The 15,688-nt window shown below is 36.1% G+C and overlaps 1 protein-coding gene across 1 annotated transcript in view; it reads left to right on the forward strand.

The window, feature by feature from the left end:
- The window catches only part of NOL10 (nucleolar protein 10), a 51,038-nt gene that overhangs the window by 26,533 nt on the left and 8,817 nt on the right, over positions 1-15,688 (forward strand). The window contains exons 14-19 of the mRNA XM_017818137.1: positions 9,041-9,167; positions 10,177-10,256; positions 10,433-10,531; positions 11,172-11,261; positions 12,975-13,148; positions 13,524-13,771. Of these exons, the coding sequence (XP_017673626.1) occupies positions 9,041-9,167; positions 10,177-10,256; positions 10,433-10,531; positions 11,172-11,261; positions 12,975-13,148; positions 13,524-13,771 (818 nt within the window). The remainder of the gene's footprint in view (positions 1-9,040; positions 9,168-10,176; positions 10,257-10,432; positions 10,532-11,171; positions 11,262-12,974; positions 13,149-13,523; positions 13,772-15,688) is intronic.

Below are 15,688 nucleotides of genomic sequence, written 5' to 3' on the forward strand. Positions count from 1 at the left end.
AAAATTTAGAGGTGCAGCTCCCTAGCTTCAGTCAGTGAAGAGAGAAGCAGTCACAGATAATGAAAAGATGTAGTTGCTAAAGGAAGTTTTGTACTGTACTATGGTCTATTAGCATGTAATAAAAACTAGTGTCTTTATTAGCTTTCGAATCAGAAAAGGCAAAGCATGTGAGAATTTTCTCTGTGATAATTTCAACTAAGTTTATTATATTTGAAAGCAGAGGATTATCTATATTGTCATCTTCTGTGCTGTACTCAGTAGTGAACCAAATGTGTTATGACTATTTTATGCAGAAATAGTAAGATTTATGGAGACTCAAGATTTCTGTCACAGAAACCTGAGAGGGAAATAAAACATGTGAAAGCTTTCAAATATTTATTTGAAATATGTTTCCTACTCAAAATTATTTCATAAGCTATATAAAGTTTCTTCTCTCTAGCATTATGCTCTGTAAAGAGGTTGGTTTATGCTGAGCTTATCTTCGTTATCTGTCTGGAGCAGTTGCATGTTCCCAACAGGTAGTTCATTTTCCTTCCTTTTGTGTTTGTCTGGCAGTAGTTGTGTAAACTCGCAGAGAAGTCTTCCTTCCAGGTTTGCAAAAAGCAATTAAGCTGCAATGGCAGGGAGTTAGTAGAAGCCCACACATTCCTAGATTTCCAGTAGTTTGTCAGTTAGGTAAGGTAAGCATACAGCTGGATTTGCCATTACCTTTACATCTGTAGTGTCCCTCAGATTTACCTAAAATATGGGTCATAATGAAATACAGTACAGTCATTTAAACAAAACTTGAAGATAATTTATGCTGTAACATTCCTTGGCATCTGGCTTATACTGTAAAATCCCTCTTCCCAGCCACTTAAAAACATGAGAGGCAAGATCCCACACAATGTGACAGTGGAGGAATTTTCCTGTCCCAGTGGAGAAATGGAGAAGGAGACTTGCTGAGACTTTACATTTCTGGCTTATTTTTGGTGGTTCTTACTTGTTAATTTAGTTTGCCATCAGAGGCTATTGTATATATACTGAAATATATGTATTTCAGTATGTTATTCTCATGTGTTATTCTCATCTCTGTTAGTAGTGGAAATTTTGTCCATTGATGGCCTATGCCCTTAGTATTGCGAGAAATGCCATTATGGTTTGAGAAACAAATTTCTGAAAGTATTGGAGCAGTTAGAAGCTGTTCTTTCCTTGTTTAAAAGAAAGGCCAAGGCAGTTATAAAGTTTCCCACTTTTCTGTCCCCCCTGCAGTAACAATTGTTAATGCAAGGGGAGAGCTTTGTGAGGAATTTATTCCTTGAAGAGTATCGTGATCAGGTGGGGTGTTTTTGTTAGCACTTAATCAGATGTGGTAGGGAATGGGAGGTGTGGATGGCCAAAGTAAAATGTGGTTCCTGCCTTCTGTTGTCAGCAAGGCCGATCAGCTGATCATACCTGATCATACCTTTATCCCCATAGATAAAGAAACAGATGGTCAGCAAATGGTCTTTGGTAAATAAAACCTGTGATGTGAGTCTCAGCTGAACTTATTTACACAGTATTTAAGTAATTTACCTAAGCGTGTCTATTTTTACAGCAGATATGCTATAGAAGCTGCTGTATTAGAATAAGAACAGACTTTCTGGAACTTTTGATTAATTTCTAGCTGATATTTTTGGGAAGGTGCTTAAAGCAGGTCATGCTTGTAACACGTGCTTTGAGAAGCCACTCTCCTTTTACCTTTTGAGCTTCATTTGATTAGTTGACTTCATGTGAAAATAATGGGTTCTTGTACTTCGAGTTTCAATCTGTTTTTCTGACCTCAAATTCTCAACTCCAATTATCTAAAGATCTAAAATTTGCAGGAAGTTTGATAAATGAAAGATCCTTAGCAATACTGATGAAGTGTTTGGTTTATATATGTCAGCATGTCAGAACATGATAGGGACATTGGTGAAAGCATCCGACTTCTTACTCTTAAGGCCACAGCTGGTATGTCACAGATGACTTGAGAAGTGTCCCTTTTTTGTCCTGTCTTGTGAGGAAAAGAGCTATTTTGGTAATCTTCTTTACAATTTTAAGGAGTAACTTTATTTGCTGAGAAATTATTTGCTGTTTCTGTCTTGAGGGTGCTTTTTCCCAACATTATTAGAACTAGACATTGTCTCCTTTGAAAGATGGTTACTTCAGCAAGAACATTCACAGTGAGAGCAGACTTGTGACTGGTTAACTGACTGTAATACCTGTCAGATCAAAGTATATGAGATTTAAAAAAAAAAAAAAGCCCCACCACTATAAAGTTAAACTACTTGAATTAGAAAAAGAGGTACTTACTATCTGATAACTACGAGGGCAGAAAGATTTAGTATCTCATTCCTAGAAGATGCATGCAAGTTCCTGCAGCAGTTTTTATTTAACAGTGAGAAGATCTTAAAAGCAATGTTTCCTTTAACATGCTCTCTAAGGAGCAAAACTTCCAAATAGTTGATTTGGCAGCTTCCATAGTGCAGCGAAAGGTAGGAAAACCAACTACTCAACCACTCTGATTAATGAATCTGCCAAAAATGTCTGGATGTGCTGGAGTTAGGATGAGAGAAAGAGCCAATTCATTGTATAGTTCAGTGGAATTTATGAGTATGTGGGCTTAAAACCAACTGCAGTGCTGTTGTCAGCAGTATGCCAAAAAGAATGAATGTGCTATTTAATCTCCTTTGGTCATACCTGTATTCCAGTGAGCTACCTGATGTCTGTAAAAGCACCAAATCTATACCATATGATGTAGGGTGATTGAAAGCATGAAATGATGAAAAATATATGGGAGATTAGTTTGGAGTTTATTCCTCAAACCAATTTAATTTGTAGAATTAAAGAATTTTATTCAGTACATTAAATAGAATTACTCATGAGATTAACAGGGCATAATTGGAGTTGACTGTAGAGCATTCACAGGAAGAAAGAAGATTACAAAAGAATGGCACAATTCAAAATGACAAATTGTTTGGAGCACATTGGTTGCTAAGATAAATGCTGTATATGGAAACGTAGTGGATAGAAACATAACAAGATAATGTGATCCCAAGGCTCCTTCTAACAAGAACTGATCTCCTGGGCTCCCTGAAGATCTTGGGCTGCGTATGATTGAAGGTCAAAAGCATAGAAACAAGGACAAAGAGCTGCAGCTTTTCATGTCTGCAAAGTAGAAATAATCCATCTGTTTTTGAGAGTTACCAATTGCAATTGATTTAATGTTAACTCTTAATAAGGTGCAACGAGGCATTCTTTGTTCTCTTGACTTTTCAGTGCATCTAGATGGAAACTTTTCAAAGTTACTACATATTGAGATCTGTCTTAAAATTAGAGAACAAAACATTGAAAACAGTACTCTTAAAATTAATAGTAATTAATAATTCATGTAATTGCATTAATTAAACTTGGCTATACAATTAGGGAGCTAATTATGTTTAAAATGCAATTGTACATTTCAATCACTGCCCACACCCTGGGGATCACCTTTTTTTTTACCCCCCTCCCTCATTAGACCTTCTGTAATCTCCTTCCCCTGTTAAATGGAGTGTTTGAAGCTGTGAATGCATAGATGTATGCATAGATGTGCATTTGCTTTCTTCAGCAGATGTGTCCTGTTAAGGCTTTAAAATGCTTTATAATGTGTCGTTTCATTTAAAAAAAACCCAAATTTAAATTTTATTATTATTATTTGTCTTGCCAAAGAATTATTTTTGTCTCCTATATGTAAATATGTATGTGAAGTCATTGAATCATATGTATAAAATATATTTAATTTAAAGAAATGATAGTCTAGGAAATAAGTGCTTTAAGTTTCATTTTTGGTTTAGTTTTTTAGTGGGAACAGAGAAATGTGAGGAGCTTCCTTGTATCATGGAGTCATATCTTATCACAGACAGTCAGACTGTATAATCTTTTCCTTGAATATTTGAGATTTATCTGTAAACTAGTTGTTAGTTGTTTCCCATTATCTCAATTTAAAAGGCTGGTCAAGAGTTGCTTTCCTCTGATGGTGTCGCTGTGATAACTTTGTACGTATTTATTCTTGTGCAGGCGTTACTGTCTCAGAAATCCTTCTTGCAGACCTTCACTGTACTTGCTACACTTTATATTCACGTATACTGGAGTTATACAAAAGGTCTCCACTCAGTCATTAATAATTTTACACAATACACTGTACCTGTTGAAGGCCTTAAAAATGTGCTATTTTTGTTGTAATTACCATTATTCAAATAGTGTGGCAGTCAATGATTTAATTAGTACATTTTTGCTACCTGGTAATGGTCTTAGTCTAACTTAAAATCTATAGAAGGTACCACAATAAACAGTTGGAAGATTTTTGAAAGAAGGTTTTACATCTAAAATACACAAGAGCAGTGATATGATGTATTTTCATGCTTTTTTGTTACTAACTGTATAACTATGGTATGGCATGATACGGTGTTAGAGAGTTAATTTTTGTGAAACTGAAGTTTCTGTGAAAGCGTGTGTTTCTGTCTTGTACAGCCATGGCAGATAATACTTCTGCTTTCCAAACCTCTGGAACTGTTTGGTTGATTGATGTCCACATACATTAAGTTAGTCTTCTAGAGGGAATTGAGACAGTCTAAACTTTTCAAATTCTAGTGAATTATTTTCAAATCTGATTAATGTTGTCTGTGAACATTTTGCATATTTTTGATTGCTAAAATACATCAATGAAGACTGGGAGGGATTTTGGCTGTTTGAATGTTAATATATTTCAACATCTTGTTTACTGCTGAAGAGTTTGTCGCTGCCTTTTGTGAAGTCTTCCAGGGACTTACTATTTAACATCCTGCAAAACAGAACCTGTCTTTACTCCCTGAGAAGAAAAGAGCAACTGTTCAGTTCACTCCTGTAGAATTGGTCTCAGAAATCTTCAAACAGATACTTAATGATACTTGTTATTTGATTTAAATCTCTTGACATCTGACTGGAAGCTTCTACACATCCTGGGCTTCTTTTTAATTGTTGAACATGTTTAGTACTAGTTGGGATTAGGGCAGTTTTTCTATGGCTCTAAAAGCTCTGCAGCAGCTGGCTGTCAAATTGTTGAGTGGCATTTTAAAGTGTACAAGTGCTGTCTGGCATTCCAGAGTGAAGATAAGGAACATCTGTCATAGACTGGGAATATAATACCTATGCTGTCATAGAGTTCATTAAGTTCAGGGGAATTACAGACCAATGACAAGATGATATTTTCTACAGAAGTGCTCAGGAATTAGGCATGGCCGTAAGAACATTACTGTACCATGTTAATATTTGTGGTGCTACAAGATTATAAGGTCAAACATCTTGTAGAATAGAATACAAAGAACTGTGATTTTTGAAGTTATATTACAATATTTAGAAAATATTTTTCTGTCAACGCTTCTCCATTTTTGAACAGTTTGGCCTTGGACTTGTCTCTGCTAGTTGTGCACTAGACTAATTGCCTTATTTTGTATTTTCTGTGTCTAAGGTTAAAAAATATTCTAATATGTACTAAGAAAAAGTAGACATTAGATAGCACAACATTAATAATTATGAAGTCCACATTTTTGCTTCTTGTGGCTTAGAATAAGACGAAAGGCCATGGTGAGGTTTGTGTTACTGGTGTGTCATAGTGGTAGGTTTGTCCTCGCTGTGGGGAGGAGGGGGCCTGCATGACCCAGCTGCCACTGTCTTGTGGTGTGGTGGTGGGACACTGCGGGATAACCGTGCTTCAGTCACCTCATGGGTGCTATTTCCAGTTGGTGAAGAAGGAAGGCACTGGGAGGGGAGCAGAGCACAGAGCATCCTACCCTTTGCTGCTGGTAGGGCCCAGCATTCAGGTGAGGCTCCTCTGTTGTTAGGCAAAAATATTTTCAAAGCAATCTTCTTGACTTTGAACAGCAATTGGCAGAAATTGCCTCAAGAAGTGGTTATCCTACAGAAAACGGAGTAATAATGAAGACAGCAAAAATACTGGTTTGATCACTGTTGGTGAGGTGTATTGGGTTTCCATGGCCAGGTTTTCGTAACCAGAGGACTACAGGGATGGCATCTGTGAAAAGCTGCCAGAAGCTTCCTCCATGTCCAGCAGAGCCAGTGCCAGTCGGCTGCAGAGTGGACCCGCCACTGGTAGATTTGTACCTTCCCAGTCCAAATTGGCAAGGATACTAATTGACCTACCCAACCTCCACAGCTTCCCGGCTGTTTTGGTGGTTTTAGCAGGGACTGCACGCCAGGCTGAGATGGTGCCAGTGCTGAGTGACAGGAGCTCCAAGGGGTCCTGAGTGGTCCCACCTGTGCTGCTGCATGCCTGCTGTATGGACACTCATGAACTGGGGGAGGACAGGACAGTTTCACTTAACCCACTGTGTCGTTGGAGGCTCAGTGCAGACCAACCCTCTCAATTGTTGCATTTGTACCTGGGCACAGGAATAATGGAGACTGCCATTTCAGAATGCTCTTAGCATCCTGGGATTGCTGGTGGTCGACAGTGGAGCATTACACTCTGGATTTAATATGCAGTAGCAGTTAAATTCTGCAAAGAATTACTATTGCAAAAGAAGGGCATTTATTGTTTGTGATTTTGTCAATGTGGCTGGTATTGTTTGCTTTTTCTATTTTTAAATTTCTTCCGAAGCTTTAAAAAATGTTCCATTTTAAAATGCAAAGCAAAGCTCCTAGAATAAGTAGGCAAGTGGTTTTTCACTGGGGTGGGAAAGAGGGAAATAAGGTAATCAAATATACAGACATCTCTGTAGGGTTTTCCTTTCTGTCGGTTTACATGTGAAATTTGAATAATGGTTGGACTTTCTATTTTTTCCTGGTATTCTGCCACTGTTTTTTTCCATTAGTTATCTCATTTCCCCCACTTTGTTTTCTGTGATCTGTTCATCCAACTTGCTCCACAGATTATAATGATTAATCGGGTTTTTAGATTTATGTGTTTCATGCCACAGATTAGGTCCGATGAAAGGTTTTACTCTCAATATCAAGTTTTGAGTATATGAATACTTGGAACAGTGAGTGGAGCTAAGCTGAAGAGCAGATAAACTGTTTTCCCTCATTAGTGTGACCTTCTGCTTTAGTTACTTGTTCAAAGATTTCCATCAATCAGGATCCCATTGGGGGATTACCCTGACTGGTTGCATTGGCCTGAGTTCTGATGAGTAACCTGTGCTTTGTAAAGCTCGAGCGGTTGGTGTCTTAGACTTGGAAGTGAAGAAAAGGTTTATTGGAGTGATAGAGGTCTTCACATGATGTGTCAGCAAGATGGAACAAACTTTAATGGGAATGGATGTGAGTTGAGGATTCTCTGATCTCTAATAATCTTCAGCAGAGAAACTTAAATTTTATTACAAGAGAAGTCTTGTTTAGTTAGTAAGCAGTTTGATTTTTTTTTTAAGAAGGACAAACGGCTTCATCCAAAACAAAACTATATGTAAACTTAAGAGAAGGTTCCTTCATCCCAGTCATGCTTTGATGGTCTGGTAATGAAGCACAGATAACTGATTTCTCGAGCGGCGTGAAGCCATGTAATAGTTCTAGACTGCTTTATTACTAATATAAAAGCTTGGTATTTAAAGATGTGGGTTTGATGGAAATAAAAAATTAAAATCTGGATGGAGACAAGATAGAGACAAAAGCTTCTGTAATGTTGACAAGAAATCAATCTGAATGTTATCTATCATTTATTCCTAGAGCAGACATGGGGTTTTGATTAATTAAGTAGGTAAAGTGTTTCCTGTTAGTGACATCTTGGGTATTTTCTTGGAAGCTCTTAGTAATTGAAATGAAATATGCAGCACTGTAAAACAAAGTGCCATTTTTCATTTGACTTGTAATGGTTCTCAGCTAGGGCTGAAATCTTAGGAAGATAAATTATATTTAAAACAGAGACAATAGTGGGCTAGAATAAAATATTATTGTCTAGAGTGTTACAGGATAGAATGGGTAGAATGTTATGGTCTAGAACACAGTTTTACAGTTTTCGTGTGTAGTTGTCTTCAAGAATTTTGAATGAGTAGAAACACACTTTTTAAGTTAACAGCATGATCTCACATGGTTACCACACAATCATGTTAAAAGAAACTGTATATATTTTATATATATGAAATCACTTCTAGTTGTTTCCATAATTTAATGGGATCTTAAAATGTTGTTGAATCACAACCATTCCTATGTCATGGGAACTACAGAGTTTTTAATGTGAATTTTTAGCAAACAAATCAGAAACATCATTAAAAGTCCCACTACAGGAGTTAGCTGGTCACTTAATGTTCTAAAATGTCCACTGATTAGCTCTAGAGAGATAAATGTAGTGTTGGATTTTTCCATTCAGCTAACTCACCTACTGAAATAATAGTGCTGGAACAGTTGAGAGTGGCTGCATGTGTCAGGATAGAGAGGAATTTTAATCAGAACAGCGGGAGGGAAAAGTAAAGGGAACCGATTTGTTAACTCAGGAAGCTGGAGGAAGCTTATATGGAAAAATACATCGATAGTGCTACAAAATATTCTGCAAATAAGTCCTTTGCCTCATGGTGGAAATATGCAAGTTTTTTCAATATTTCCCATTATCTGTTCATACAGTCTGGGTTTATCCTTGAATAAAAATACATGAAATATTCCTGTGGTGTTTTAATTAAAATGATTAGGGCAGAGTAGGATTTAACATGGTTGCATAGTGAACCTAATGACTTAAAGATCCAACAGCACTTTACAGATTAGTTGCTATCTAGTGCCATTAGTTTGTAATTTTATCTAAAATGTTTGGATCTGAGCTTTTAATAAATTTATCAGACTAGGACCACATGAAACAGTTCAACTTGAAACCTCTAGCCTGGTTGGTCTCAAATGACCTAAATTAAAATAACACATAATCTATAGTATTTATTGGTAATGTAAGCAATAGATTTAATTGTGTTCTCTGACTGCTACTCTTAAGGTCTGCAGTGGGATTAATTTCAGTACAGTAGCCGAGAGCATAACTTTAGGCTTCTTCTGTAATAATACACGATGTTACAACTTTCCATAATATCCACAGGTTTTAGGACCTGCCCCAAAATGGTGCTCCTTCTTGGACAACTTGACTGAAGAACTGGAAGAGAATCCAGAGAGCACAGTTTATGACGATTACAAATTCGTTACCAGAAAAGACCTTGAAAATTTAGGTAAAACAGTTGAATATGCTCTTTACCTGACTTCTTTGTTCAGTTTTTGATCATTTGCACATGTAAATTTTGTAATTCTGATGTGATGTGTGAGCACTGTTAGAAATTCACTGGCAGTGGTTTCCTTTAGTCTTCTTGGTTATTAATATTCCAGACCGATGGCTCTAAGTTCCTTGGTTCCCAGCGGATGCAAGATAGATACTTGTATTTCTCAGCTTTTTATCCCAAGAAGGTGATTGATATTTGCTGATTTAATATGTCTAGGAATTTGTGGTGTGTGGTTTCGGATGCTACATGGAAGGCATAGGAAGAGAAGTTGGTTTGGTTTTCAAAATATTTTTGAGATGCTCAAATACAATGTTGGAACTCACAGCAAAATCTGCCAAAGGCTACCCTGTCTGAATGTAGAAATTTCCAGAAAGTAGAAATCATTCTAGGGCTAATAGAAGCCCTAGTTTCAAGGAACTGGAATGTTGAAAATCATATAGCAGAGAAGGTAAGCAAGCTTCTCCCAAGGTAGTTAGTCCTTTTTCTGTCCATTACATGTTTTGATTGCAATGTTTTGCTCCAGTTTGCTTAATTTACCTCAGACTAGGAGTCGGGTTTGACCTAAGGCAAAGCTCTTTAATTAAAAACATCTCTATATCACACTAAAAAAGAAATTGTCAAACTCTTATGGACTTTAAAAAACAAAAGTCCTCTGGAATTTTTCTTTGTAAACTCCTATGGAGCATAGTGCATGTGGGCATTTTTTAGAAGTGCTCAGTAATGTATTATGGCAAGAAATATGGATTTCGTTGCTCTGAAGAAGCTTAAATTTCTTTCTGGCCAAAGCAATTTTTTTTGGTGGTTTTACTTAGTCTTGATGTGATGAATGTGACTGATGGATTGATGTGTTGCATTGGCAGTGCTTGTTTGTCTTGAATCAGGCAAGTGAAGTGGCTAGCTTGGAATAAAAGTTCTTTATATATGAAAGCTCTGTAAAATGCTCTGGAACCTTTTTTTCCAGGCCTTGCTCATCTAATTGGATCAACATTGCTCAGAGCATATATGCATGGCTTTTTCATGGACATAAGACTTTATCACAAGGTAAATAATGTTGATTCATGTCAACTGTTATTCTTAACAGTAAAATATGTGTGGTGGGGTTTTCTTTTTTCTCTTTGTGGTTTTCATTTTGGTTGTGTGGTTTTTTTCCCTACAAATAACAGACTGTGTCCTATACTAATGGTATTTTCTTTTTACTTTCTCCTACCTGTTCAAAGGCAAAAATGATGGCCAATCCTTTTGCCTATGAAGAATACAGAAGAGAGAAAATAAGACAGAAGATAGAAGAAACACGTGCACAGAGAGTTCAACTAAAGGTAAATCCTACAAACAATTTGTATACTTTTGGGAAAACTACTCATAAAGAGGAATATATTCCTAAGTGTATCTTAGAGATGTGATGACTTAGGATTTGGTTCTGTTTATCATTAGAGACACAAAGTAGTTTATAGAATTTCTGGAATAGAACCATAAAATTCCCATGTCTGATTCCAAAAGACTGATACCAGACTGTAAAAGAGCAGCTCTTATCACATTTGCCACTTGACCAGTTAACCCACTAGTACAACTTGCAGTTTCTACTTCTATCATAATACTAAATGACTTAAAGCATTAAAACATGATACTCTGGAAAAAGATCTATGAAAATCGTGTTGTGTTTGTAACTGGTAGCTTTCTAGATGGAATTTGTTCAACATACGAAGAGAAAGAATTGCTGTTAAAGTACTAAAGCTGATGCATTTCAAGTTAAAAATTTTACAGAAATCCTACTTAAATCTTCTCCGAATGCTGTTGCTTTACTAGTATCTAGAAATATTTGGAACCAGTCAAGGAACTTTTCAGCAAGAGTTGTAAGAATGAATAAGAATTCTCTCTTCACCACACTTACAAGTGTAAAGCATGTCAGTTACATGTGTCAAAGGCTAATTTATTGATTAATTGCTTTCCTCTTGTTAGAAACTTCCAAAAGTCAATAAAGAACTTGCACTCAAACTGATTGAAGAAGAAGGAGAAGAGCAACAGATGACTAGAAAAAGGAAACAGAAGGTGAGCTCTTGCTTTGGAAGCTTCTCTAACCTAGAGCACAGAAATAGCAATGCTTACAGGTTTGATTTGTTATTGTTTGGCCAAACAGATTAAAAATTCCATTGTTTCTGTTTTTCATAAATAATTTGTTCTGGTAGGTGGCTTTAAGGGGGACTTCACTGTAGCTGCAGCACAGAAAGACCGTGTAGTAACTTAAAGCTAAAAATTATGAAATACTCACTCTGAAGATGATATGGGTTTCATAGGACTCCAGAAACTGGTTAATGCAGAGTCAATACCAAGGCTGTTCAAACAAGACCTGTTGTTTGCATTTGTTGGTATGTTGGTGTGACCACAACAAGGATTGATGTTATCTATGAAACTAAAGACACAATTGCCTTTATTTGCGTACACAGTTAACTGTATTTTATAGATTAGCCAAAATGGTTTGCTCTTATGCAATAGCAATTCTTCTTGGTGTTAAAAATAATCCATTTCTATCTTAAGAGAAGTTTAGTGGAAGAAATGGGTTAATGTTTCATACCTAACAGGAGGGCAGGCTTTTTATAGGTAGCACTTCATAGGTGCTCATTCTCACAGGAATGTTGCATTCATGAAAGGCAGACATTAGCTGCATGTGGCATCTAATGAAATCTTGTGTGTTAGGGTTAGTAGGAAGTGTGAACTACTGAAAAAGTAGATGGTGGTGAAACTTAAATGCAGACTTAAGCAAATGTAACAATGAAAATGAGAATTCAATAATTGGGGGCTGATTTGTTTTGGAGTACATAGAGTTTGTGTTATTAAATCGGCTAAAAAGGAATATACATAAAAATGCATGTTTTGATTATTTTCCTGAAATGGCATTAGAGTCTTACAACAAACAATTTTTTTTAGGCTTTGGGATTTAATTTTTGGCTGTGTGGCTGAAAGTGACACATTTGCACCAGTTTTGTGTTTGAAATTTACACTTTTTGTTTTCTGTATTCTTAGTCCCACCCTCCGCTTTCTGAAGTAACACTGAAAATTTAATGCTGGGAGGAGATTAATATGCTGATATAAATTTGACAGTGTTAAAAGATCAGCTTTTTGTAATAAAAAGCTTTGAATGCAGTGATTTTTAAAATAACAACAATTGGTCTTCACGTAACCTGAATTTGTAGCTTGAACTATTCCTAATTCACCAATAGCATAACTTACATTGAGTTTATTTTACTTTGACATGAATAAAATTGTCTTCTCCATTTTGTATAAGAAGGTAGTGAAAAAAGGTGTTATAATATGTATAGAAACACTTCCTCTTAAGTATTTACAGTAAAATAGTACCATTGCATAAAGACATTTACCCTGATAATTTGTTTTACATGTTGTAGAATCACCCCTGTCAGGCAACATATTTGCCTTGGAGGTACTGCTGATTAGTCAATAGATAACAGCATATCTCCAGACTAGCTGGCTGAATGTATGAGAAACATTAATTCAAAAATATTAGTAATTGTGTATTTAAGGTGTCTGTAGCGTGCATTAAAAAAGTCTTGCTTACAGGTAGCTTAGAACGATCTTCGTAAAAGTACAATAAGCATGTATCTTGATTTTTATTTGACCTGGAAGGATAAAGCAACCGGCATTTCATATGCTGGTTTTGAATTTTGTTTAATTTTAAAAAGTGTTACTTATTTTATTAATGTCTTTTTGTGAATTGTCTAACTTGCTCATGCTTTACTTCTTTTCCAGAATCTACCCAGCCTTCTCAAAGATGATCGTTTTAAGGTCATGTTTGAGAATCCAGATTTCCAGGTGGATGAGCAGAGTGAAGAATTTAGACTACTTAATCCACTCGTTTCTAAAATAAGTGAGAAAAGAAAGAGGAAGCTGAAGATCTTAGAGGAACTGGAAGCAATAGGAGAGGTAAAATATTTTCCATTTGGATTAAGAAAACTCCATAGATTTTTTTTTTTCCTTTGTTTCAAGCATTCCGACTTTTCACTCCAGAAAGACTGAGGCATGCAAGAATGTTTTATCAGCTACAGTAATTAAGTCTAATTTATAATTCTAATCTAGTTTTTAGATGTGAACAATATTGGATCTGCATGAATAATTATTTGAAAAACATAAAATATGTAGATAGTAACAACTTCATATTATATTTTCAGCTTCATCTGCTATTACTGCTTTTAGTTCTCTTCAGTTGTGTCTAAAAGCTGTCACATATTCTAATTGCAGGAATGGTTTGAAAGGAAAATTAGTTGATGATCTCTTATTTTATACTATTTTTGTCTGCAGGAAGAGGAGGAAGAACCAGAAGGAAAAGCAAGTGATGTAGAAAGTTCTGAGAGTTCAGATGATGAAAAAGGCTGGGTTGAAGAGGTCAGGAAACAGCGCAAGCTTTTACGCCAAGAGGAAAAACTAAAGCGGCGGGAAAGGTCCAAGGAGGATCAGCAAACATTACTGAAACCTCAGTTTTTTGAGATTAAAGAAGGAGAGGAATTCAGAAGCTTCAAAGACTCTGCCAAAAAACAAAAATTAATGAAGTAAGACTAATGTTCCTATTTTAATAGCTGGGGGTGGGCAATTCTTAAGTATTTCCCTGCAGTGCAGGCTAGTGATGTTTTGGCTTGGAAGTAAAGCAACATCTGGCAATCCAGGGATATAACCTCAAGTGACATAGTTGTTGAAAGCTTTGGTTTGTAGTTAAACAAATATACTGTTTAAAGTAGGGCAGAGAGGCAACACAGATGAGATGAGTAAGAGATTAATATTTTGAGTCAGATTGGGGGATCCATTATTCAGTGTTGTGAAGTGCTTCTTTCACAGGTAACAACACTGATGTCTTGTGAGACTGGTTATGTTTCTCCACCAGTGTCAGTATGAGGTTGACAGTCTGGATGTTCCTTATCTGACCTTCTACAACAATGTAGAATGCTGCATGAATAGTCACTGTTTTAGGGGGTCAAGATGGTGAAAGAAAAATTGTTTTGTTTAGGTATCTTTATGGCATCTAGAAGTTTTCAAAATCTACACTGTCCTCATTGTCAGGATGTACTATTTCTGGTTTTCGTTTTGCAATACAAAATACCAGACTAGGAGGGGCTTTGTTTAGGGTTTTTTGTTGGTTGGTTGGTTGGTTGGTTTTTTATGCTTTAAATTGATGATCAGCCAAAGTAATGGATACTGTGTAAAGTGCATGTCAAACTAGAGAAACAACACATCAATGTAAAGGACTTGGCTTTGAGGTGCTCAATGCCTGCAAATCTCATAGATTTGCTTTTTTCAGAGGTGGGTTGAGCCCTTCAGAAGATAAGCTTTCATAGCCTTTTACTGTTTGAAGCACAGCCACTAATATTAAAACCTTTCAAGACTGTAGGTAGCTTCAGAGTTCTTGCAGCACAGTGGATGCAGAGCAGGATTTTGACTAATGTTGGAAATAGGTTGTTGTGCTGGATGGATCTCATAATAATCATTACTTTTTGTATGTAGAATGAAATTATACAGCTAAAGAAAAGAAAGTGAAATATGATGGGCCTGTTTCTTTATGTCACTAATGACTGACACTACAACCTAGTTGTTTCATCATGAACTTTTCTGAAGCCACGTAAAGAAACACTTGATAAAAAATTCAGCCTGTCCCTTTATAAATTGAGATTTATAGCAGTTTTGCAGAACTGATTCCTGTGTTTTCCTTAGCTGTTTTTTATCACATAGGAATTTTATTTTGTTCTTTTTATTGAACATACCCACTTATTCTGGACTCTAACTTGCTTAGATTTTTCCATTAACTTTCTTCTGATTATCTTTCTTTTTTAATTTGTTCCAGAAGATAAAGCATCTTTTTAATTTTGTCCATTTTTTTCCTTTGTCAGGAGAAAATCATCTCTGGACATTCTGACAAAGTATTATAGGTTAAGAATATTTTTTTACATTGTAATTAGGTTTACAGTTACGTTAGCTGTAACTTGGAATGAGCCTGAGACAGTGGTCAAATGACAGTGTATTCTCAGTGCCATTGAAATACTTCATTAAAAGGCTGTATGGCTGCAGCCTACTCACGTGCTGTTCTTTTGCACAAATTTAGCTGCTAAGGTCTAAAGAAAATTCTCAAGGTCGCTCACTTGAAGGACTAAGATTGCATTTTATGCAAAACATACAAGGCTTAAATGTGAACAAGGGTGTGGAAAGTTAAGTAAATAAACCAAGACAGGTGTAAGGAAGAGAAACATTTAGAGAAAATTAGTACAGTGTGACACAGGCAAAGTAAATTCTTTAATGTGGTTTTAAGGGAGAAAGATTATTGCTTCAGCCCAGGGAAAACAAAAGCAAATATCACAGGCCTGTCCAGTAGATGAAGGAATATCAGTGGTAACATAAACCATCAAAAGACTTTTAAAAAACTGCTTTTAAAGAAAAGAGAATCTATCTTAAGATTTGCTGCTAATGGATACCCTCTGTGT

This window comes from Lepidothrix coronata, unplaced genomic scaffold (genome assembly GCF_001604755.1).
Source record: "Lepidothrix coronata isolate B3197 unplaced genomic scaffold, Lepidothrix_coronata-1.0 Scaffold65, whole genome shotgun sequence".
NCBI lineage: Eukaryota > Metazoa > Chordata > Aves > Passeriformes > Pipridae > Lepidothrix > Lepidothrix coronata.